Here is a 27973-nt window from a genome sequence, read left to right on the forward strand (position 1 = left end):
TTTTCCAAGATCGATTTGTTATACTCCGAGCACTGTAAGCTCTCGGCTCTGTGACCGAAATCTACATGTGAAGCAGAAAGTCGCCTCACTACTTCACTCTCGTGCCTAGTGCCCCCTTGCCTTATCTGTAGCAGGAGTCCGATTTGTTTTCTTCCTTGCAGTCGGTTTTACTATGCCCGAATTGTAGGCATCTGAGGCACCGCTGGACATGCAGTCTCTCTAGTATCTTGCACGACTTCCAATCAATGGGTAGTAGCAATGTTCTCTTTGTAGTGCCTTCATGGCTGCTATGTGCGTCAGTCCGACTGTGACGTTTGTATTGTCTTCTCCATTTTCCCTTATAGAGACGAGTTTGACGAAGTTAGGCTTCCTGCTGCCGGTATACCTCCGAACTATCCTTAAGATTTCTTCCTTTGTGACATATCCGTCTATATCAAATACTTTCTCCTGGTCCTGATAGCCCCGGACATCCTTTACTGTGTTTCCCTCCGTGCGGACCACGATAGTCTTCTTCAGCCGCTCGGCTTGTTCTTTCTCTGCCACTTCGAGGTTGAGGTCCCCGCCCCTAGTTTTCTTAGCGCTTTTGACGCTAATCCCCTCCTTCCTCGTGGCTGCGCTACCTTTGATTAGCTTGAGCAACTCGGCGTAGGATTTTCCACCTCCCTGAACAAGAATTGCCAGTAGTCTCTTATCCCCGTCACCCATTTCTCTACAGGAACCATAAAAATAGTCTGACGATTTCCCGTGTTCCCTTCCTCCTAACCCTTCCTTGTAATTATTAAGTTGGAGGTACTTCACCTCTCCTGGTCTGTATGTACCTCCTGCACATACTACCGGTTTTTCCCGATCGTGGTATCTGTTCTGCTCACCAGAAAGTCCAGGTTGCCTGACCACTGCTGAGTCGCCTGCAGATTTATTCCCTCTTCCTGGTTTGGCGACCGCATATAGTTATTTTTTTTTTCATTCGACTTTATTATGTCGTTTATTTCTTCAAAGCCTCTTTCACCTGAGTTCGGGACCGTTGCAGTTGCTATCATTTCTATCTCTCTTTCACTAAGATTTTCGGGGAAGAACTTTCGAAGTCCAAAGGTGTAGACACGCTTGCCGTCTCCTTAGTCCTTCCTTCCTCGTCGATTTTCCCCACTATTCTATCTCGTTTCTCAATGCTGCCGAGGGCGACTTGTCTGAAAGTGCCCTCCATGTCTTCGGTGACTCTCTTAAGGTTTTTACCCCATTCTTGATTTCGATCTTCGTGTTCGTATGGTCAGACATTAGTCTCACTAAATTATTTGTAACTCTAGTAAGTTTCTCCATTGCTCTTACCATAGCCATATGTCGCAGCTGTCCACCTTCTCTCTACATCTTTTTTCCTGAAGTGAGGACCTCCTTTGCAAGGTTGCCTCCCCTGGAAGATTCGTCTTGGTCAGGTCACTACCCCTGACCGGAGATCTTCTAACCAAAGACCCTCTTCTTCCGGAGATTATAGTCTCCTCTTTTCCTCTTCGCTGAGTACTTGCCCATTGTTTCCATCACTACTCATGTAGATGTAGTGGCTGATGTTCCATAGCATCTCATTCATAGTTTGTTCCAGCTGCACCACCATTATTGGTGTCTCGCTCCAACTTCATGGATTTAAATTAAAATTAAAATTAAAAAAATTCACAAGTAATATTGATTTACTTTTGCATAAAAAGTATGATGTTAAAGCTTAGGAGGGGGGTCTGGCGCCTTTGTTTGGAGATTAGGTAGGCGCCTTTTTTAGAATTTGGGTTGGCGCCTTTTTCATGAGCCAGTCCGGCCCTGGTGACAGAGTGTTTTATTTAAAAAATAAAAACTAGGTACTTGTAACCAATACTTTAAAACTATGTGGCATATCCTTGCCAAACTTGATAGGAAGTGTAGGTACTCTTAACCTTTAACTACCCGCGCATCAAGTTATAACATAACTACACGCGTGGCGTACTTTGTACGCCACAAGAAAATACACTTAAAAACAGCGGATTTGTTTAATTTTTTTTTGAAAAAACACACTTAGTTGTTTGTTATAAACCTTATTCGGCATCAGTGAATACTTGGAGTTCCTTTTCAGTAAGCCAATTGGGATTTATAACTGGAATCATGGAATAACTGGATTCCATGATAAATAAAATTACTAATAAAAATTTTTTTAAATGTGATTTTTTACAGGAGAACAAGTATTGTTTACAAAGAAAAATATATTTTTTGCCATAATGACTAAAAAACAATTAAAATATGTACTTATATTACGACTTATAGTAATATAATCCTGGGGTATATTGTCCACCACCGGAAACAACAAATAATAAAATGTAAATTACGATCTTTTCAGAACGCCGATTATAACGAAACTAAAACCAAATTGTAAAGCACATTCCAGTGATAGGTTAGAAAAATAAGCAAGGTCAAAAATTAAATTTTTAAATATATTTCCAGTAGAATTCTTATATCTGGCGTACAAAGTACGCCAGCGCGTGTAGTTAAAGGTTAACATTGCTAAATATTGTTCGAAAGCTATTTATTTGTGGCATTTATGTAATCTACTATTGTAACTGGGAAATAAGCCACAATTTAACTTAAAAAATAATTTTATTGACGTTTCGACTTCCACCTCGGACGTTGGTATCAAAATAAAAAGTATTACTAAATTAAACAAAAATGTTGCTTAATAAAAAAATTCTTCTAATAATATAATTTAATTTAATCTGACTCATTCATATCGGCAATTCAGACATATATTATACGTTTTAAAGTAGAAGACTTTTTATGAGTTACGTTCCTGGGATGACTTTATTGAAATATAGTTCATTCGATTATTCGATTACATGAAATCAACTGTAACTCAAGAATGTTCCTCACAAAAAATCATAGCATGTTATTTTTTCTTTTAAAAGACAACCCCATGCAATGGTGACAGTAAATTTTTTGTGTTAGTGATTCCATTGTAAATCACGAGGAAAAAACCAGCAAAAAACCCTCATGATACTATACCGATATTGTAAGTATTTGGTCTTACATTCAGTTTACTCTCAAAACTAACACCAAACTCTGATTATATATGTATGTTATTTTAAATTATAAATAATATTAATAATACATAGATATACAGGGTGTAACAAAAATGCAGGTCATAAATTAAATTACATATTTTGAGACCAAAAATAGTTCGAATGAACCTAACTTACCTTAGTACAAATATGCACATAAAAAAAGTTACACAGCCCTTTGAAATTACAAAATAAAAATTGATTTTTCCCAATATATTGAAAACTATTATATATTTTTCATTGAAAATAGACATGCGACATTCTTATGACAGGACAGTTTTCACCGAATAGCCGAAAGCAGAGGGTCACTGCATCACACCCTCTCAAGAGTAGGCTAGTAGAAGACAAAAGCTATAGAAGATAGTCGAAGACAGCGAAAATAGCCATACCAAAAAGCCATCTAGCCAGAAGAGGCTAACAACACCTGAATAAACCAATAACGAATCCACCTACAAAAATACCACTAGAGGTGGCCGTTGCCTGGAACTGTTACATTGTAACTGTTGGAAGTAACGGTCGCTGACAAGTAAATAGGAGGCATTTCAAAGCAAACTGGTGAGTTCTGGGTGTACGTCTGGTCAGCTTCTTGGGTAGTGGTCTGGGGGCAGCTTGCTGCTTCTAGACGTCCCTCGAGGGTGTCCATAGATAGGTCGCGTGGGTCGTAGGCGCCTAGCGAGCGCTAAATCTCATCCTGCGAAGGACAAGACTTCTTCGAGCCTGACGAGGTTCTCTCGTCGCCGGTACTAGGTGAGTCTGCCACCGGCTAGCAGGAAAAGATAAAAAAATATCCGCTCTTCTTAACTATTCTCCCCCCATATAGGCGCAAGCCTCACGAGATAATCCAGGCCCCTGAGATGGAGACTCCATCGTCTCAGGGGCTCAGTCGACGAGGAGGAAAAATTCCTCCAAAACCTCTCACAAACTTTGTGTTCGGCATATGAAAAATATCCGAATGCACTACCACGCATTTTTAAAATGCTCCATGAAAAAGTTCCAACACCATCGGAGGTTGGAACCAGTTCACGCGCATCTTCTCCACTCATTGATCTAGATTTTGATTTCAAGTACAATGATGTGTTTCCTACTCTCCCTCCCATTCAAGAGGAATCTCCATCAGGAGATGCCGCAACCTCTAGGAGGAAATCCAAGGAAACAAAATCTCCTAAGAAGTCACCTTCTAAACCTTCTAGGCCCAGAACTCGTTCTGGGTCAAGAGCACCTACTAGTTTGCCTAAGCAAGCTAAACCCAAACCAAGTAAATCCTCCAAGAAAGCCAAGAAAAGCACTCGGACGCACTCTGGCGATTCTCAAATACCTTCAACTTCTTCTTCAACAAACCTTCCTGCCACTACTGTCAATGAGGTCCCTCAGACCTCGACAAATGCGGAGGAAGCCAGTCTGCCTGAAAAACGTTTTTACTACAAAATTATCAATATTCCAGTAACCTATGACACCCAGAGGAAGCTCTTTCTGCTGGTTAATACCCACGAGCTTCTGAGGGGTGTCATGGTCAACATTAGACTTGTCTTTAAAGACAAGATCGCGTACCTTGAGACCAACCAATCGGTTGACCTCAAGGAAGTAACCAGAAGGTTACAAGCACGCACTGGCGACCCAAGCATTGCTATAGAGTTGAAAAACTCACCTCCTACTCGGTCCCACAATACCAAACCAAATTCGTCCACCAAATTATCCGACTTTCAATTAGTCATCACAGACATCGACCTAGATATCACAGAAGAGGATTTAGGCCAAAGCCTCAAAGAAATTAATTTCCTTTTCAATAAACTTCGTCGAATTGTCTCCAGACAATTCGACAAACCTACGAGGCTAGTCCGGCTATTCCTCGATTCCGAGGTGCACTTCAAGAGTGCTCTGTCCAGTGGCATCGTCATCGACGGGCTGGTCAGACCTTGCGAGGCACCGAGGAATCCTAATTTCGTCCGCCCAGTAACCAAATATTGCAGCCGTTGCTGTAAAAGTGGCCATGAAATCGCGGAGTGCACCAAAAGACAAGTGACTTGCCCTTATTGCGGCAGTGGCGAGCACAAGTCCACCGAGTGCCCTACTCAGTCCAACCCGACATGCCCGAATTGCAAGGGCAAACACCCTGCCTGGCATCCGAGTTGCCCCAAAAGGCAGGAACCTGCTGCTTCATATAAGGAGCTAAAACCGATTGTTGCTGAGAGAAAGGTTCCCTCAGCCAACCTAACAGAGGATGCGAAAATGGTGATGGAAATCATCACCATGCTATTGCTCAATGTCCTTCCTGACAGAAGAGACTCCATTGGCAAGTTCGCATCTCAACTCTGTGAAACTTACTTTGGTCACCGTATGGTATCTCATCCTAAGAACAAAGGGTTAGAAATAACCTTTGTTCCCATCCGCTAAATAAAATAAGTCACATTCAACTGTGTATTGGGTACAGTCAACTGTCAGGGTATTGGTAGAAAGAGAGCTTTAATTAAGCAAATGCTCTTTGACAATAACATACAAATCCTATCCCTCACCGATACCCTGTCCAAAACCACGCCTAACTTTACAGGCTGTACTTCATATCACCTACACAAAAGCCAGGTCAGCCGTGGAAACGGCTTGCTGATACATAACAGCATACCTACCTCCCCACACATCCTTCCCCCCCACATCCAATTTCCAGACCTGGATTTCCTGGCAGTTGACATATACGTACAAAATAACATCAAAATTACGATAATCTCCTATTACAAGCATCCAAATCAACCCCTTTCCAACCTGCTGTTAGAGTATTTTTCCACACTCAACTCAGCAGTGTTAATGGGCGATCTTAATTGCAGGCATACCCAATTCGGTGATAGTACAATAAATCCAGCTGGCAGAATGCTCTCAAACTTACTTCTTGATCTGCCAATATCCAGAATCACCAACTCCGAAGTCACGTTTTTTGGGCCGGCTGGAATGTCCATCGTCGACCATATCCTCTGCACAGATAATGTGCTGGGCATGTTCGATGATGAATGCTTCATTGCTGACTCAATAACCTCTGACCACCTTCCTTTGTTAGTTAAAACTAACTTCACAGAACCTCCGCAAATAAGACCTGTTATATATAGGGACGATTATCGTAAAGCTAATTGGGAACTATTCCAAGACTATATCGATCATAACATTCCTCAGTTAGGTAATATGTCAACCATCAACGAAGTTGACACAGGAATCTCTAAAATCGAGAGCCTTCTACGGGAGGCCTCATCCTTAGCAATTCCAGTAACTCGATACAATCTTTTTACTCCAACTCTACCTCCCAGAATAATCGCTAACATCAAAACAAAGCGACGACTAATCAGAGAGTATAAAAGATATCGAGACCCCCTCATCAAAACAGAATACAACCGACTCTCAGCGTCCATCAGGCTGGAGGTCAACAGGCTGAAACAAGCTCAGTGGAGGCATGTTACTTCTCAGCTGGACTATAGAGAAGGGAGTAAATTCTGGAACAAGTTTAAAATCCTAACGAAACAAAAGTCTAAACATCATTCACATCTTGTAGTCAATAACGTCATCCTTAATAATCCACTAGATAAGGCCGAAGCTTTTAAAAGCTCTCTCCAAACAGCCTTCATCTCACCCAACAACCCAAACTTCAACGAGCGACACAGACGCAATGTCGAAAGGAGAGTGGAAGAAATACTCCAAAACCCCCAACACATGGCAGCCTACCCTCATCCGATGGTGGCTCCTGTGGAGGAGGAAACCGTCAGGCAGATGTGTAACATAGGAAAAAACACATCTCCTGGCCCAGATGGTATCCACAGAAGGTGCCTCAAAAAACTTCCAGAGAGTATTATACCCCTGCTTACAAACACAATCAATGCATGTCTCAGGTTGTGCTATTTTCCAACTTCATGGAAAGTAGCCAACACAGTCATGATTCCTAAACCTAGGAAACCACCTACCAGCACAGAATCCTACAGACCTATTTCTCTTCTTAACACTGTAGGTAAAGTCTACGAGAGAATCCTCAAGGAGAGACTCGTAGAATTCCTAGAGACAAACCACATTCTCCCCAGTTTTCAATTTGGATTCAGAGCTGAACATTCCACACGTAACGCATTGATTGAAGCAGCTACTTTCATTTCCCAAACCATTAATAAGCATAGAAAATATGCTATAGGCATCTTCCTAGACGTCCAAAAGGCCTTCGACCAGGTCTGGCACCCAGGCCTGATCGAAAAACTCCACCGATTTGGACTGCCTATAACATTTATCAAACTTATTCATTCCTACCTCTCAAATCGAACAATTCGCGTCAAAGTCGCTAACCAATTATCCACCCCATTTACTCCTCAAGCAGGAGTGCCACAAGGATCCATATTAGCTCCTATACTATACACAGCGTACAACAGTGAAATTCCCCATCCCATTAATCGAACCGAGTCAATCCTACTTTACGCCGACGATACTGCACTGCTCACTGCAGGCACTGCGCGAGGCACGCTAGGACGGCCCTCTGCCTTCGATAGGGCCCAAACTCTATTAGACAAGGTAGTGAGGTGGTGCAATAAATGGAGAGTCACCCTCAACCCAGCCAAAACACAAATGATTGCCTTCAGACACCCTCGTAGTGCTAGGTACGAAACAACCAGAATAACCCTTCAAGGAGAAACTCTTGAATATCGTCCGTCGGTGGTCTACTTGGGAGTCCACTTCAGCAGGACACTCAATTGGAACATCGACATCAAACACACCCTAAACAGGGTAAGAAACAGAGCTAAACTCCTTGGGGCGTTATCTGGAACGTTTGGAGGCACATCTAGCAAGACTCTCCTGCACACCTATAAAACCTTCATAAGGCCCATTATCGACTACAGAGCGCTCCTTTATGCTTCGCTAAATCAAGTATATACTAATAAAATCCTCGGATGCGAGCGTAGAATTCTCAGAAAGTGCCTCAGGAAACAATGGAGATATCCGTCGGTATTGGTACATCCACTCGCTAAACTACCCCCCATAAATGAGAGAATCCGTTCTCTCAGCAACAAATATGTCATACGAACGATTAATGGTAACAACCAAAGGGCTAAAAATGTCCTAATTACCCCTTGCAATCGGCGAAGGCATATACTCACCGGAACTCCCAAATAAAAAAGAAAGCTTATTTTTTTACTTTAAAATGGTGTAAATATTGTAAAAAGTTCTAGGACTATTTTTAAACAAGATATCAGTAGGATATCCAAGGGTACCCGTAATTTGAGAAAAATTTTGAATTTGTTTGTCAATTAGAAGAATATAATTTAAAATGTATAATATATGTCTGAATTACCGATATAAATAAGTCAGACTCAATTAAATTATTAGAAGAATTTTTTTACTAAGCAACAAGATTTTTGTGTAATTTATTAATATTTTGTATTTTGATAATGACGTCCGAGGTGGAAGTCGAAACGTCAATAAAATCATTTTTCAAGTTAAACGGTGGTTTATTTCCCAATTAGAATAGTTTATTTCCCAACAAGAATATAAGTTCATATTAGAACATAATTTTTAATTCCAAATAACTTTTCTTAATAACACTTTTCCATATTCTGAAATATAAAGGTAATTTACTCTTGAGCGAAATTCATACTTTTAACTTGTCTCTTATATTATTTATAAAATTTGATATCTGATGATTGCATCTTAAGTTTCAGGTTATGTAGAGCATTTTATCTTAAGCATTTATTTTAAGTTAATAATAAAAAAGTTTTCCATATGGTTCAAATTTAGTGGGGCATATGACATATTGCATGTGTATATATGTCAAACTTTGAAAAGCATATCTTGCTTTAAAATAGGCCTAGAATTGTTTACAATTAGTGTTGCCCAAATGCAAGACCAAGACGAGACTTAGAGAGTCTTGGTCTTGGTCTTGCGACAGTACACCTGGTCTTGGTCTTGGTCTTGGTATTGCGCTCCAGGTCTTGGTCTTGGTCTTGATCTTGCAGCAAGAGTCTTGCAAGTCTCGCAGTTGCCCACTAGCTTATTACATATCTTAGAACAACGTAACAGAGTAGGTCAATTTTAAGCTTTAATATCACAGCCATAGTAAAGACCAACCAAATTAATAAATATCTAAACAACTGACACCGGGTGGGGTTTGAACCTACGATCTAAGCGATCCGTGTCTATGTTCCAACTAACCAAAGTCTATTAGGAACTTACGTATTTTTTAGAGTATTTACCATATCAACCTGGGAATGGACAAGGGGAAATAAATATGATAATCGTCTTAAAATCACGTCACAAGATTGGACGCAAGGGGTAAAAACAATGAATATGTAACTTTATTTTTCATTTTACCGAAAATTCTTGCAGATAGACATTCATCGTTCTTTCCCATAGCCCTTCATAATGCCAGTTCTCATTTTGGTACAGAATACCAAACCGAGAATTATACACTTCTCCAAGAAATTAAGGCACCTCCTTAAAAATGGGTCATTTTTGATATCTCGAATTTCCTAAACCTGTTATCTGATTTAAGTAATTTTTTAATATTATATAGCCGTATTCGTTAACAATCTCGCTGTAATAATATTGTTGCTAGAAGTTAAATTGTTGTTGTATAGGTACCGGATACCTTATCGGTACTAATGAGTGTACCAACCAAACTGTGTTTTTTTCTCAAAGTTAGCATCATCTTGTGGAATATTCTAGCATTTATAAAATACTGAAATTAAAACCCAACTACAGTCTGACATTTTTTTAACATTTTGTTTTTTCATTCGCTTATGTTGGTATTTTAGGTATTTTAACAACTAGCCGTGTTTTTCATCAATACAGGGTGTTTTTAAATAAGTATGGCAAATTTTAAGGAGTAATTCTAAACAAACGGGTCATGTTACCCGTATGCGCGCTAATGGTGAATATTAAATTCTTAATTGTATGTCAAAAATGCGTAATAACTACCTCTTAAAATCCACCAAATTGTATTTGCATATCTCAACCGGTTTTAGAGCAATAAATAAATCGTCAGTTTGTAAGAAAAATTTTAACACCCCCTATTTCGGAAACGAAGCATTTGCGAACATACATTTATAAAGCAAACTGTCAAATTATTTTTCGTGCAGAATTACCCCTTAAAGGTTGCCATACTTATTTAAAAACACCCTGTATTGATGAAAAACATGGCTAGTTAAAAAAGTACATAACTTTTTATTATCCAACATAAGCGAATGAATAAAAAAACAAAATGTTAAGAAAATATGAGGCTATAGTTGGGTTCTAATTTCAATATTTTATAAATGCTAGAATATCCACAGGGTGATGCGAACTTTGAGAAAAAAAATACAGTTTGATTGGTACACCCGGTATACAATGACAATTTACCTGTCTAGAAACAATATTATTACAGTGATATTTATACAGATTAAGGCTATATTATTATCAAACATTAAAATCAAATAAATAAAAAATCAAATTGGAGTAGTGTATATCAACCAAAGAGTTACAAAAGAACAGTCGATTGATAAAACAAATGACCAATTTAATTTAACTACCTACAGAAAAAACAACTTATAAACGTCCTTTTGTTTTCCAAGTATTTCACTGTAAATATTTCTTTGTTGAATGCCTCGTAGACAGTATACCGTTACTAAATATTTGGGTATTTGGTTACACGGTATAGCCGGCACGGCATTATCTGTTATTATTATTATTAGCCTGTCTCGTTATCGTAGTCACACTCAGCAGAAAAAATATACATAATAGTCTTATTATTCTATATATTGATATGATTTTTGTGGTGTTTAAATTCCAAGAAAACTATTTAAGGAAAGAAATGAACTAGTTATTAGGTAGGTATATTTTTTAGCAGCATATTACATATTTTTAAAAAGTTTCGATACATTAATTTATGAATAGAGAATAGAGGGCGGCTATTCTCAAAACCTGGACAATTAATTTCAGAGCGAAGAATGTATGTTTGTTTATGGTACTGTTAGTAAGGCGCATAAGTCCAATTTTACAATTTTTTTGCTTCTCATAGAGTACCTACCTAAGAATATACCCGAACTAATATACTTTATAAAACGACCCTCAGTTCTAATTGCAAGGCGCAAGAGTCTTGCAGGCTTAGTCTTGTTCTTGCTCAAATTTTGCACGGTAAGTCTTGGTCTTGGTCTTGCTCAAATTAGGCGGTCTTGGTCTTGGTCTTGGTCTTGCAAAAACGCAAGAACAAGACCAAGACTGCAATACCAAGACTGATTTTGAGCAACACTATTTACAATACACCATATTAAACTAAAGAAAATAAACTTTATTTTGTATTCATCAAATAATCGTAAACATATCAAAAAGCGTTAAAAGTATAAAACTTTGAAAAACCATATCTAGCTAAAAATTAGTCACACAACCTTCTAGTATAGACCATTTTCAAGGCAATTGACTTTTTTATCTACTAAATGTACCATTTCATGCGTAGAAAAAGTTACAGAACAATGTTTGCGAAATATTAGGGAATATGACCCAAACATTCTGTGAGAGGCAAATTGTGAAAAACCATACTTCGGAAATTATAAATCCTAAAGACTTCTACCAAACGTCATTTTAAAGAAGAAGGATATAAGTTTTTTTCTGTGAAGAAATACATATACCTATATCCATATGGAAAAAAGTTATGGGGCAAAAAACAAAACTGCTTTCTTTTGTGTTTTGTTTTGATTTTTTTGAATACATTTTTGTAGAAAAAAGTATTTTTCACTTTAAAAGATATTTCGATAGCATATTTAACCTGGAATAATTTTTCTGTAGACGTGTTTGTACCAAAAGTGCATAGAACTCACCCTAAGGCCGCGTTCAGAGTGGACGAGCAAAGAGCAAAGAGCAAAGAGCAAAGAGCAAAGAGCAACGAGCAAAGAGCAAAGAGCAATGCACCCTGTGCCTAGGCACTAATTCACTCCTTTCTCAAAAACGCACCCCTTTAAATGGTAGCACTCCACGGTTTTTTCATATTTAGAGGTCCATTTACCATATGAAACAATAAAATCCCCTTAACGTTGTAGTTCCTTTTAAAAAGAAGCCTCATCTCTATAAAAGGTTGCTTATCGAAAAATATTAAGAGGCAAAAAAGTTTTCAAAACAATGTGTTTACCTAAAGGTACCACAATAATAGTTTTTCTGCAGCCGTCCCGAAAATAAAACGTTCGGTATGATTTATTAAATCGAAAGTACCATTTTACACAACTCATACCGAAAGTAGTTACTTTCGAGACTAATTTTTTCACTTTCCGGACTATTTTTTTACTTTCGGGACGATTTTGGGTAACTAGGTAACAGCTTTGACAATAAAATCAACTTTGTATTTTATTATGACAACGCTTGTCATAATTAAAGAGTTTAATAAAAGTTCATAAGTAAAGTTTATACATAAATATAATCTTTTTACTTTTTAACATACAAAACGGCTGCAGAAAAAATATTGTACGTAACACGATCAAAAAGTGATTTTACGAGACTCGCTGGATTCCAGGACTCGCCTACGGCTCGCCCTGGAAACTTCCTACTCGTCTCGTAAAGTATCACTTTCGGAACTTGTTACGTAAATTACTATTAATTGGAACGTACACAAACATTTGGATGTTTAAAGAAACAAAACCCCCATAAAATTTTTATGTAAACATATTAAAAATAAGCAACATCTCGATAAAAACTGGCTTATTGAAAAAATACTAACAAGCAAAAAATTTTAAAAACATTATGTTTAACTAACGGTGCCACAATAATAAATTAATGGCAACATACACAAAAGTTTGGGGGGGTTTAAGGGAACAAAACCCCATAAAATTTTTATGGGGTGTACAAATTTCACTGTAATTTTTTTTAAGATGTTCTTGCCATAATATTGCCACATGTACAATTTCAATAAAAAAAAACAGTTTTCGATATATTCAAAAAAATTAATTTTCATTTTTTAATTTCAAATGGCTTTAACTTTTTTATGTGCACATTTGTACTGAGGTATTAGGTTGAATCGAACTATTTTTGGTCCCAGAATATTCAATTTAATTAATGATCTGCAGTTTTGTTACACCCTGTATAAATAATACTAAAATATCAATTATGTTTTAATATATTTTTAAACGCTTTTCTTTAGTTTAGTCGTTTGGGTCAAATTTTTAGACGTTAATTTGACTGCTTTTTCTTTAATGCAAATGAATGAAAATTTGCAGACATATACATTCGCGGGAACAATACACGAATAGTCAATCATTTTTTTATGTTTATCAATTGTTTAAATAAACAAAAACGATTTTAATGGAAAATGCTTAAATTCTCTTGTTTTTTTCAATGTAGAAACTTTAAACTTTTACAGATTGTAGCTAAATATATGAACTATACATAATTTAAATTTTTAGGTTAATTGTTTACGTCATGCTTCATAAATAAACAATAAAGTTTCAAATTTTTTGGCGATTCCGACTACTGTTCATGTTTGTACATCATGTTTAAAAACATCCTAAGCGGCGACGATTTTGAACGCTCATATTTTGGTTTATATAAACATCAGCGCTTATTCATGTCAAATTTCAATACGACCAAACCACGACCAACTTCAACCAAAACACGAATTCAAAAAATTCGTGTTTTTAACGTAGTCTTAAAAAATCCACCGGTAGAGTCGTTCTGTGCTACAATTAACATTAGAATTCGTAATTCGAGAGAAATGAACAGGGTCTACACCGTACAATAGTAAAGCATTAGAAGAGATGGAAAGACTGCGAAAACTGTAATAGGTGTAAATAATGATTTTGATTTAAGAAATGTATGAAGAAATTGCAGAAAATGTACAATGTATGTATCAAATGTTGAAATAAATGCAAAAATGTGTCTATAATATACATCCTTTTTTTTAACATGACGATATATTTTAATGTTTGAAAAGTGTAAGACTAAAAGTAAAAAATAGATAAATATAAAAAAATTTTAAGAAACGCTTTTTTTAGTTACGAGTGATTAAAATTAAAGATATATATAAAAACAACTAGAAAGCAAAAAATAGAAAAATTCGAACTCGGAGGATTATTCGAAAAAAACTGTTATACAGATTAAATATACAAAAATCTTACGCATTTTTCAACAAATTGAAAAAATCTACCAGATTCGTTAAAAAAAAGCGTGCGACGCGAAAAGTAAAAAAGTATCTATCCTCAAACCGTTAATTCGATGAAGAGCCGCCCCACGCTTTTCTTTAACGAAGGTGTTAGTTTTTTTAATTTTTTAAGAAATGTGTGAGATTTTTGTATATTTAATCTGTCTAACAGTTATTTTCGAATAATCCTTAGAGTTTAAATTTTTTTTATTTTTTGCTTTTTAGTTGATTTTTTTTTATATGTTTAATTTTAGTCACTCACAACTAAAGAAAAGCGTTTCTTAAATTGTTTTTATATTATTTTATTTAAGTTAAATTGTGGCTTATTTCCTAGTTATAATAGTAAACCCTACTAAATTTTGTTAAATAAACGTTTCCGGCTACTACCAGCGGCGTACGACAGGGGAAATTAGTGGTTGGATTTTCCCAAACTCTACACCATTAGCGGAATTACTATTTTAGCAGAAATTTTAGAATATTAATTTTTAGAATCTAATTTTTAGATTACTCTTTCAAAAATAAATAACCATTTTTAATTTCGTAGCAAAACGAAAATAGAGCCGCACCATATTCTAGTCCAATCAGAGAGTGCAGCAAGCAACTCTACCGGTTTCGAAACTTATTAGTCTCTCATCAGGAGGCACATGTGCTGCTCTCTCTGATCCAACCAAAACAAACCCCGGCGTGCAGTCAGGGATTGCAACGAACGAAATGGCATAGATGTCCTAGCGGCAACTGCTAACAAAAGACTAAGTTTTCAATCTAATGACATATAAAACAACATAACGTTACTCTACATCCCACCAGACTGAAAACAATGGGAACCTTCTCTGGTTACACCTCCTAGGCTTCTGAAATTTGCAAGCCATAACGGATGCTGAGACTAAGGAAGATGAGGGAATTTTACAATGTATAATTCACGTCCCATCTGTTCAGCGCGGTAAAGTTCCAACGAGAATGGTTCCCTTCGTACTCCAATTACAGTAAACATGTAAATCAAAAATGAATAACCATTTTCAATTTCGTTGCAAAACGAAAATACAGCCGCACCATAGTCTAGTCCAATCAGAGTGTGCAGCAAGCACCTCTACCGGTTTCGAAACTTATTAGTCTCTCATCAGGAGGCACATATGCTGCTCTCTCTGATCCAACCAAAACAAACCCCGGCGTGCAGTCATGGATTGCAACGAACGGAATGGCATTGATACCCTAGCGGCAACTGCTAGCAAAAGACTAAGTTTTTAATCTAATGGCATATAAAACAACATAATGTTACTCTACATTTCACCAGACTGAAAACAATGGGAACCTTCTCTGGTTACACCTCCGAGGCTTCTATTTCCCTCATAATTCATCATCCATCTCAGCATCGTATTTCCTCATCTTCCTTAGTCTCAGCATCCGTTATGGCTTGCAAATTGTAGAAGCCTCAGAGGTGTAACCAGAGAAGGTTCCCATTGTTTTCAGTCTGGTGGGATGTAGAGTAACATTATGTTGTTTTATATGCCATTAGCTTGAAAACTTAGTCTTTTGCTAGCAGTTGCCGCTAGGGTACCGATGCCATTTTATTCGTTGCAATCCGTGACTGCACGCCGGGGTTTGTTTTGGTTGGATTAGAGAGAGCAGCATATGTGCCTCCTGATGAGAGACTAATAAGTTTCGAAACCGGTAGAGGTGCTTGCTGCACTCTCTGATTGGACTGGAATATGGCGCGGCTGTATTTTCGTTTTGCAACGAAATTGAAAATGGTTATTCATTTTTGATTTACATATTCACTCTGATTGGAGTACGAAGGGAACCATTCTCGTTGGAACTTTACCGCGCTGAGCATCTTCCTTAGTCTCAGCATCCGTTATGGCTTACAAATTGTAGAATCCTCGGAGTTGTAACCAGAGAAGGTTACCATTGTTTTCAGTCTGGTGGGATGTAGAGTAACATTATGTTGTTTTATATGCCATTAGATTGAAAATTTACCCTTTTAACTTACTCTTTATTCGGAACGACAAAATCATTATTTTCGAGATATTTAAAGTTAAAAATGAAGCAGCACATAGAAGCCTTAAAGTGATATGGGATGTGGGACGACCTAAAATTTAACAGTTGATCGGGAGATATTTTAGTGTGAGTTGCTAATAATCCTGAACTAAGCACTCGGCGTTTATTAGCAATGACTGGAGTAAGCCACGGTTCAGTTTTTCGATTATTGAAACATGAAAATCTACAATCTTAGCACTTTACACCCGTACAAACTGTATTACTTAGAGATTATCCTTTACAGTAGGGAAGGAAAGTATGCTAAATTTGCAGTTACTCGAGCGTTATGGGGACCTATTGAGTTGTGAAGATTAGCTCCTAAAACCAAAAAAAGTTAAGTTAAATTTTCCATTTTAGTGGGGACTTTTCATTTTTTAATTTAATTTTCCATTTCCAGCAATCATTTTTTCCGATTATAGCGCCATTTATCCATAATTCGAAAAAATGTTTCAAATAAAAGTTACTTATTTTTACGTAAGGAATCTGAATCTGCAATAAAAATGGAGGCTCCTATTTAAAATTTTAAAGTAATCCCCCCCCCCTCACCTACGTGGGGGTCGTGTTCGGTGCCACCTACTTGGATAAGTGTATTTTTCAGTTTTTCGATCTGAAGTTCATTTCACGAAATATCGCGAGATTCGTATATAAAATTTTAAATTTACCCCCCACCCCTCTCCGTGGGGAGTCGTGTTTGATATCATTTGATAGATTTTTGACAAATATTGAGCACGTATTTTTTAGTTTTTAGATCTATCGTTCATTTCGCGAAATATTCACTTTTTTCTTGTGAAACTTTGTGACTCACCCATTTCCTTAGCGCCGCCCAAATCGTCAGATTTTTGAAATATACACTGTTTTGCATGTACTTAACTTACCTTATCTTAATCTGACAATAGGGAGTTTTTGTGCACACAAATACGTAAACGTAACGCATCTTTTTGACATATACGCTTGCGCATTAATGGTTGAACTACCGTATCGAGATACGTATTACCTAAGGTTACGGGCTGGTACGTTAGGTTCATACGCATCCCTATCGAGCCGAAAGTCACCGAATGCACACGAGGATCTTGCCCGATTACCTACCAAATGAACATTTCATCAGCGTACTACCCGTTTATAAACATTTTAAGGTTATATTGGTTATTGGTTTAGTCTATTTGAGTAAAATTATTCTGTGTTTGTAATTGGAAATTGTAACTTCATAATAGATTTAAAATTTTATTGTTTTTAAGTTGTCTATTAATAAAGCAAAACAAACAAATCTTGTATTAATTTAAGAAATACAGTGATCACCACAATTAATAACTAGATAAACAAATGACCTAGTTTCAGTAAAATTTTCAAATAAATATTACCAAACTATTTACATAAATACCTACTGGAATTCTGATGTAGGTATACAATAATTTACAACTAAAAAGTAGGTATAAACAAAAATAAAAAAATTTTAACCTAAGGAAAAATAATATTTTTTATTTAAATAGAAGCAATTAAAACCATACAATTTCATCATTCATTTATCTTTTTTTACATTTGTATATTAATTGTATATTGTGTGAACATTGTTTTATTTTTTTGAATGTCAACGGAATTTAAAAATGACTACGATTTGCTTTACGTTACGTTAAGGCAGTTACAAAAACTACCTATTTTAACATTCATCCTCTACGACACGTTAGTTGCTTTACGTATACGGAGATGCGTTACGTTACGTAGCAACAAAAACTCCCTATTTTCGAGTTTTTCTAAGAAAAGATTTTTTTTCGGCCCCCCTTAACGAACTCCCCTGCGTTTAGAGAAATTATATGGTAGAGGTACATCTACAGGGTACGAGGTTTCTCCCCGTATAATAATCTGACGCGCTCGAGTAACTGCAAAAATCCCCGCTTGGGCTCCCCTACCATTACGATTGAATTCTGCTCAGTGGATCATAAACAAAAAAAAAATCGTAATATTATTAAAAAATAGTTATTTATGTACCAAGTCAGTAAAGTGACTCTTTATCGAACGAGTCTTCATATTACGAGAAGAGCGAGCGTAGCGAGCGAGGCGAGTAGCAGACGAGTTCGATAAAGAGTCTTTACTGACGTGGTGCATACAAAATTTTATCGCCAACATAATTTGATGGGAAATCAACTTGAAATTTGAATTCGCACCTTAAAGTTGACTACGTAAGAGTTTGGGCTCTGTAATAATTTAAAAATAATATAAAATTTATAAAATAAATTGAATAAAAACCTGTTGTTTATTTAACTTCTTTAAAATCTCATTATAACACTACACAATTTTTTTAATTTGATTATCTTCATTATTTCATAAATTTAATCATCTTTAATTTTAATATGTAATCCCTGAATGAACAACTGGAAAATGAAGTACTGAAAGCTTGACAGCTTGGATAATGCCAAAATATATTTTATCTATGTACAATAATTTCACTTTCTACAATAATTTGATATTGGTTTTAACACTTATTTGCAATTTACAATTTAAGAACTTTTTAAAATTTAGACGTAATAATAATTTCATGACAGTGATGAAAGATAACTTTTGCAATATGGCCGCTTTCGATTTTTAATCGATAGTTATCAATATTGAATAATTACTAAATCGCTAAAGTTTTAATTTATTTTATATGAATATATTTACAAAATACTACAGAATTTCACTTTTTGACATAAATTTAATTATTAATAACGCAAATTGTGTGCAATATTTTTAATAAATAAAGTAAATAAATTTTAAGTTCACTCAAATTCTCGCCATTCGATTACTGCCATCGACCTCTTACATTCAATCAAAATTCTTCTTTTAGTACAATAAAGTGTTACTTTACTGCCGCAAATGAGGGCAAATGAGTACAATAATGAATGATTTTAGTGACGGTTGACGATAAATTCCTTTTACTGACGGGGCTACATTTAGAGGCGTATTTAACTGGAGAAATAGCCACAGTTGGGATATTGAAAATCCCCATCTATTTCTAGGATCACATTTTCAACATGAATTTAAGATTAATGTATGGTACGGTATATTTTGGAGATATTTTGTTGGGTCCTTATGAATTATCAGCAAATCAGAATGCTAACTCGTATTTAATTTCCACAAACTAGACGTTTCGACGATCTAGAAGAATTTGCACTTAATCAAAGAAGAGATATATGTGGTTCATGCAAGATGGAGTTCCGCCTCAATGTCATTTCATAGTACGGAACTATCTAGATGAGCAATGTCTTCATCGTTGAATTGGCAGAGGTAGTAAAATTCCGTAGCCGCCTGGAATACCCGAATGCAATCCCTTAAATCTTGATTTCTGAGGTACATATATGAAATCACTGGTATACTCACAAGAATTAAATAATCGTCAAGCACTATGGCAGCAGATAGTACCTAAATATCGCTAATTTTATTGGCAATCCGCCAAACTGGAATTATTTAGCTAAATGTGCGCCATATTGAACATCTGTTACAAATGGTTTAGCAAAAGTGTGTTTTTTGATATTGTCGTGTTATTCAAATTTTGAAGTATAGAAAAATGGTTATTTTCAGAAGCAAAATTTGTTTTTAAATGTTGAATGCATGTATTGTTTTCAAGAAATTTCAGTAAATGATATTGTTTCTTTGTTAATATCTATTAAAGTATCATTTGCGTGACGAATGCGTTACGATGACCCAAAAACACCAACATAATTAATACATTAATTAAAATAACTGTACCGGTTCATTTTTAACTTTAAATATCTTGAAAATACAGACTTTATCGTTGCAAATGAAGAGTAAACTATTTACATAGAGAGTTCTAGAGAATATAAAAATTGTGCTAAAATAGCAATTCCCCCAATGGCATAGAATTTGGAAAGGGTCAATCATCCACTTTCCCCCATCGTTCGTCTCTGGTAGTATCCAGATACGAGTATTTAACATAATTTAATATGGTTTACAGTAGTACCTACACTTTGTAGTTGTTAATCTGTTTTTTGTAAATATTTTTTTATTATTTAAAAGAAAAGTAATAGAGAATGCATTAAAAAAACTTACTGCTTTTCTGAAATACGAAACATTTTAAGAATGTTGGTTAAAGATTTACTGTTGCTCTGAATATTTTTATTGTTCTCTGATTTTATTTTCTTTATAAGTTCCCTTCGTTTATATCTCCTGTACGCCCTCTGAATGATTAGAGCAGCATATATTTTCTTTTGTGTCCAATATTCCGAATCTACAGATAGTTTTTCTGTAGTATTTGGCGTTAAAATTGTAGGAACACTCATCATAGACTTCTAAAAATTATATACATACTTTAAAATATTTATGGTATAAAGAAAACAAAAGCTTATACTGATCTAATCTAACCGATGGTATTAAAATTAATGATGTAGTCTACTAGCACTCTGTAAATGTAACATTATTCACGAATTATTCTTTTAGTAGGGGAGCGAAGTATGCTAAATGTGCAGTCACTCGAGCGCTTTGGGGACCTATTGGGTTGTGAAGAGTAGGTCCTAAAACCAAAAAAAGTTAAGTAAAGTTTTCCATTTTAGTGGGCGCTTCCCATTTTTTAATTTAATTTTCCATTTCCAACAATCGTTTTTTCCGATTATAGCGCCATCTATCAATAATTTGAAAAAATGTTTCGAATAAAAGTTGCTTATTTTTACGTAAAGAATCCAAATCCGGAATAAAAATTTGGGGCTCCTATTTAATATTCTAAACTAACCCCCCTTCCACCTCTGTGGTGGGTTGTGTTTGGTACCATTCGATAGATTTTTCAAAAATATTGATTAAGTGTATTTTGCAGATTTTAGATCTAATGCTTATTTTGCGAAATTTCGCGGGATTTGTATTTAAAGTTTTAAATTTACCCCCCACCGTTTTCTGTTGGGGGTCATGTTTAGTATCATGCGATAGATTTTTGAAAAATATTGAACACGTATTTTTTAGTTTTTCGATGTAACGTTGATTTCGCGAATTATTCGCTTTTTTGTGAAACTTTTTAACTCACCCATTTTGAAATTTTGAAATATACACTGTTTTGCATGTCCTTAACTTACCTTATATCTTAATCTGACAATTTCGAGTATTTTTAAGGATAGATTTTTTTTCGGGCTCACTTTAACGAACTCCCCTGTGTTAAGAGCTAATATATGGTAGAGGTACATCTGCAGGGCACCAGGTTTCTCCCCATATGATAATCTGACGCGCTCGAGTAACTGCAAAAATTCCCGCTTGGGCTCCCCTACCATTTGTATCTACTCACACTTTTCTATCCACAAGCTTAGATCATAAAAGTAATCCACTTGTAGCCATAGCCACAGAATAACATAAATCATACAAGGAAACAAAATGACGAAGTACAGTGATTGATTCCACACACTGGCTACTTAGATTTAATTTTGACAATTTTGTGTCAGCGCGTTTGTTCATAATTAATTTTCGGGGGTAATTACGCAAATGCATCAAAATTATCGATAATTTTGCTTGAAAGCGTATTGCCTAAAAACTACTTCATTTACTACAAACTACAAACTTACAAACTAAACAGGGTTCATTTTCATATTTTGGCGAAAGAGCACGACTCCGAAGGAGGACTCTTTCGCATAAGTGAAAATGAACTAGAGTAGTTTTTAAAAGGCAATACACTTAAAAGCTAAATTATCTGATTATTTTGATGCACGAGTGTAATTTAGGAAGAAAATTACTCGACGAAAGTGAAACTATTAAATGAGGAAATAATAATTTTCTATACAATTTATTTAACAATACAATAAAACCTTATCTTAAAAAAACTAATAATTATTAAAGACACAGTTATAATATTTGTTTACATTATTTCCCAATTCCTTTGGATGTGGATTTAAATTTTTGGAACAACTAGGTTAGGAATCCGTTGTACTGGTTCTAATTTGTTGAATGATCGTCATTGTCAAATTCAGAAATTAAAAACATAACAGTGCAGTGTTCGATTTCTACTATAGTCTGGGCAGATTGTCGGAGAATAGGCCATTTTTGGGAAAAGTTATGAATCTCATGATTGTATATATTAATAATATAGGTGTGCAAATTCCGCAGATAGTTAGTGTGCTATTTTTTTTATAAACAAAATGGCGCCCGAAAATCGTGTTTTTTCCAATTTTTGCTCTATAACTCCAAAGATTTTAACTTTACACCAAGAACACCCAAATAAAAATTCACCATAATTAAATTGTGCATAGAGACCTGTTTTTCCCGAGTTAATTCGATGAAAATTTTCCCCGGAAAAGGCGGGTTTTTCCAACAAAATCTTTAATTTGCAACTAAAATTTTAGATAAGTAATTGTTTATCAATAATTAAATAACTTGGTAATATAAAAGCTTTTTTCGTATAGATTATAATTCCAAAAGCCGATGGAAATTGAATGAACAGTTTAGCAACAATTGAATTGTTAATTAAAATTTTACGGTCGCTATAATAACCACAATAATTATGATACATAAGAATAACTATGAATTTTGTATAAAAAGACACTGTACCTATCTAATGTACTTTACAGAATTACAATTGGATTATTTAGGCGGCCTCAGGAATATTTTAAAATTATAAACAATTTTTTGGCTTATAAACAAATAGAATATCTCGGGAAATATTAAATTAAATCTTGAAAACGGTATTGGAAAAAAGCGGCAGGATGCTTATTCTAAAAGAAAAAACGTTTAATTGTGATGAGTGGTTCCTGAGATACAACCGGTCAAAATTGACCGGCAGTTACGGCAAAGATATAAAAAATAGGATCATAATTTTTGAACCATCACCTTTTTGTTTCGGTCCTCTTTTCTCCACACCAATTTTCATATCTTTAAAATACTCACAACATATATTATTATAATAAAAACTATCGATATTACGAGTCAAAATTAACAAAAATAGCAAAATTCCAATAAAAAATTAGGTTGGAGAAAATGCAATCTCAAAGTTCAAAATCGGCCTACGTTAAAAAAATGCATTTTCTCGGCTTCCCATGGAGCAATTTTCTTCATTATTTTTTTGTTCCCAACTAATTCGAGTAGAGCCATGTAACTAACGTATTACTAAATGTCAAAGTTGGTTTTGTTTTGTTATAATAAATTAATTGATTTATTATAACAAAAATTTTTAGTTTGTTTAAATAAAAATTGTTTAAATAATTATATAGCTTTCAAATGAGAATATTTGTGTTTTTAACGGTAAAAGGTACACTTGTTGTAAGTTTATCTAAAAAAAGTCTACAACTGGAAAAAATATGTAGTTTTCTTTTCTTATAAATAAATTAATCTATTATAACAAAACAAAAGAAAGTTTGACATTTAGTAATGCGTTAGTTAGATGGCTCTACTCGAGTTACTTGGGAACAAAAAATGAATGAAGAAAATTGCTCCATGGGAAGCCGAGAAAATACATTTTTTTAACGTATACCGATTTTGAACTTTGAGATTACATTTTCTCCAACCTAATTTTTGATTGGAATTTTGCTATTTTTGACAATTTTCACTCGTAATATCGGTAGTTTTTATTATAATAATATATGTTATGAGTGTTTTAAAGATATAAATATTAATGAAGAGAGAGAGGACAAAAATAAAAAGGTGATGGTTCGAAAATTACGATCCTATTTTTTATATCTTTGCCGTAAATGCCGGTCAAATTTGACCAGTCGTATCTCAGGAACCACCCATCACAATTAAACGTTTTTTCTTTTAAAATAAGCGTCCTGACGTTTTTTTTTTTCAATACCGTTTTCACGATTTAATTTAATGTAATATTTCCAGAGTTATTCTATTTGTTTATAAGCCAAAAAATTGTTTATAATTTTAAAATATTCCTGAGGCCGCTTAAATAGTCCAATTTCAATTCTGTAAAGTACATTAGATAGGTACAGTGTCTTTTTATACAAAAATCATAGTTATTCTTATGTATCATAATTATTGTGGTTATTATAGCAAACGTAAAATTTTAATTAACAATTCAATTGTTGCTAAACTGTTCATTTAAGTTCCATCTGCTTCTGGAATTATAATCTATACAAAAAGAGATTTTATATTACCAAGTTATTCAATTATTGATAAACAATTAATTATCTAAACTTTTAGTTGAAAATTAAAGATTTTGTTGGAAATACCCGCATTTTCCGGGGAAAATTTTCGTCGAAGTAAATCGGGAAATACACGTCTCTATGCAGAATTTAATTATGGTGAATTTTTATTTGGGTGTTTTTGGTGTAAAGTTAAAATCTTTGGAGTTATAGAGCAAAAATTGAAAAAAAAAGACACGATTTTCGGGCGCCCTTTTGTTTATAAAAAAGTAGCACACTATCTGCGGGCTTTGAATACCTATATTATTAATATATACAATCATTAGATTCGATTCCAGCAATAAAATTGCTGGTGAATAACTTTTCCTTGTATTTTGCTAATTAGCCCCGAGTACTATGAAATTATCAGTAGTAATTGCACAAGAGCTCTAAAATTCTATATTAATTTTAGAGTTCGAGTGCAATTTGTTGCGATTATTTCATGAATAAAACTGTTCAAAACCAAAATTTTATTGTAATTTATATATGTAAGTACCAATTAGTGAAATTAAACACACAGTTGTTATAAATATGTATTTGACGGTTGAAAGTCATCACTTTTATAATGTTTAAAACATTTGTCATTAATGTCACTGAATGTATTTTTTCGTAGCAACGAAGGGCATCTGACGTAATATGCTTAACGACGGGAGATTATCAAAAATTATTACCTTAATTTGCATGTCTGTAGCTTTCTATTGGTCAGAATCTCCTATGAATGAAATAATCGCTGTAAGCAAGCGATAATTATTGTCGAGTAGACAAATGTGTGAGTGTAATTTTCGTTTAAATTATAAATTGATTTAGTGAAATATATCTTTGGTATAAAAGATATTACTACTAGGTCTAATCAAGCTAGACCGTCTGCAGTGGGCAGGACATGTAGCCCGGGCGCCGGAATCGAATATGATAAAAAAGTATCTAACAACGCCACTGGTGACAATGAGAAGACGGGATAGACTAAAACTGAGGTAAATAGATGGAGTAACACATGATGCTGAGAAGATTGGTGTTACCAACTGGAAAATTCCTGGCGAGCGGTACACCCCTAATTTGAGACTAAGAAATCGAAAAAGCGACCATGATATGTGAATGGCAAATGTTGGTCAATTCTTCATGTTTTCAAGGATTCTCAATCCGAATATGAAGTTATATAGAATATATAGAATTAGTGAAACACGTTCAAAAATAAAATTTTAAGCAATAATGCGAAAAATCAATTTTGATGATTTTTCAAATGTAACTCGCTCTATCTTTAGTCGTTGTAAATATTTCCTTTTGAAAATTTTACTGTATCATCTTTGAAGTATTTAGATAACAATGACATTGGTCCGAAATGTTTAGAAAGATTTAAGGAGGAGTTGAACTGAAATTAACTGAAAAGTCTCAGATACAGAATCCACCATTATAATAAAAATTAAAATGGTAAAAATTTATTTAAATCTGAAACTTTTCTTGTTGGAAATTATTTTTGGTACATCCTTAATCTGCGACTATTGCAATTTATAAGACAGCAGACGACGAATATAGAAAACAAAAAGGACTCTACTATATGCAGTCACATTACGTTTCCATTTGTCTAGGAAAAAGACATAAAGAAACTTCCTAGTACTCAAATCAGAGTAAAGATAGAAAAGTAAAAGACGGTTTTTGCTTGCTTTCGATTCAGAGGGATGCACAATCCCTGGACAGCTGTTTCTGCCTTACAGTCTTTTTCATCAGAGCTGACGTGTTCACCTCTGAAGCGAAAACGAGCCAGCTCATGCATTTAAGTGAAATTTCAAAGACATCTTTTGAAATCTACATTGGGACGCAATTCAGCGACATCTCTTAAATGAACTGAAAAGTCTCAGATACAGAATCCAGTATTATAATAAAAATTAAAATGGTAAATAACTACAGCAGAGCGTCGATTATCCGAAGGTCGATCAACCGAACGACCGGTTATCCGAACTCCCGACTCCCGCTCCCCGCACTCGAGTACTGAGCAAGCGTTAGTAATTAACGTCTAAAATATCTTCAATTTTCTTCAATTGGGTATTCAAAAATAGGTTGTTGCAAAGACTGCACTTTTTTGTTTAATTGCCATCTGTCATTATCAAGGTATAAACAAATATACAGTTATAAATATGGTTTTTATTCACGTGTGGATAAATATGTATGACAATCTCAATAGAGTTCGATTATCCGAACAAATCGGTTTTCCGAACACCCATGAACCCCAATTAGTTCGGATAATCGACGCTCTACTGTACTTAAATCTGAAACTTTTCTTGTTGGAAATTCTTTCTGGTACATCCTTAATCTGCAACTCTTACAATTTATAAGACAGCAGACGACGAATCTAAAAAACAAAAAGGACTACTATAGGTTTTACTATAGATTTACCGTTTTCATTCGTCTAGGAAAAGGACAGAAGGAAAAGAGGAGTTGTTAATTTTTAAACATTTTGTCGTCAGATTTCGTTAGTTTCATGTTTACTTAAAAAAGATGAGTGATAAACTATTTAGTTTATAATTTTATCCAACAGACCATTGAAATATAGGTCACGAAGAAGTTTTCTGGAAAATTCAAAATCAGAAGTCAAAATATGTAATAGGAAAAAAGTTATGAGACTTTATAGACGAGTGATACTCCCCCCACAAAACGCTTATTTCTCGAGATACTGACCCCGGTGTGGTGAATGGCTAATTTTGTCCACACTTTAGGTTTTTTGTGGTGCCGAAAACGAAAATGAGGTTTGTTTTAAATTTTATCTGGGGAAACATTGTCATAATCGCAATTTTAAAATAAAAATAAAAAAAATTAAATCACGTTTTTTTGCGTTTAACTCGTTACAATTCTGTTCCATTTTAATATTTTTTTCTGAAATTTTTATAATATATATTTCTCACCTTTCTGAAGACAAAGGGACATGCTTTCATTTTTCAGTCTTATTATAATAAAAGTTATGAATTTTTTAAAGTATATATATAAGTAGTGGGGTTCCTACGGTCTCCTCCGTATCCCACATTTCGCCCGCCATCGTTTTCTATCCACCCATTCGTTTTCGTCAATAGCTCTATCTGCCATAGACTGTTCTATGCCTTTCTTCCATGTTTCTGTAGGCCTTCCTCTTCTTCTTCTATTTATGGGTGTGTAATTTAATGCTCTTTTTGGCCATCTTTCCTCTGACATCCTCATAATATGGCAATACCATAGCAATTTCTTTGTTTCTATATGGTAAACCGTGGAATATAAACTATTTGTCCGTCGTCTTATTTCCTCATTTGGTACATGTTCTAATCTAGATACTCTGCATGCTCTACGTAAGTAATCCATTTCCGCTACTTCTATATTTTTCCTTTCCTTTCCTGTGAGTTGCCAACACTCTGCTCCATAAGTTATAATAGGTTCTACAATTGTTCTGTAGATTGTTAACTTTGTGTTCAGCTTCACCTTGTTAGACCATAGTAGACCATTTAAAATACGAGTTGCTTTCCTTCCTTGCTGTATCCTATGCTGTATGTCTCTTTTTGTAGTTCCTTCTTCTGATATTATGCTTCCTAAATATCTATATTCCTTACATTTCCTTATATTTCTTAACTCTAATTCCGGATCTTCGGTTTCCTCTCCTATTCTCAAATATTCCGTTTTCTCCATGTTCATACATAGGCCCCATTTTTCATATTCGATCTGTAACTTTC

General features: G+C 34.9%; 1 protein-coding gene across 1 annotated transcript in view; it reads right to left on the reverse strand.

Annotated features, from left to right (window-relative positions):
* LOC126888626 (uncharacterized) overlaps nt 1-27973 on the reverse strand; it is a 169734-nt gene that overhangs the window by 46108 nt on the left and 95653 nt on the right. Inside the window, exon 14 of the mRNA XM_050656982.1 lies at nt 20245-20483. Coding sequence (XP_050512939.1) covers nt 20245-20483 — 239 coding nt within the window. The remainder of the gene's footprint in view (nt 1-20244; nt 20484-27973) is intronic.

The sequence above is a fragment of the Diabrotica virgifera genome, chromosome 7 (assembly GCF_917563875.1).
Source record: "Diabrotica virgifera virgifera chromosome 7, PGI_DIABVI_V3a".
Classification (NCBI taxonomy): Eukaryota; Metazoa; Arthropoda; class Insecta; order Coleoptera; family Chrysomelidae; genus Diabrotica; species Diabrotica virgifera.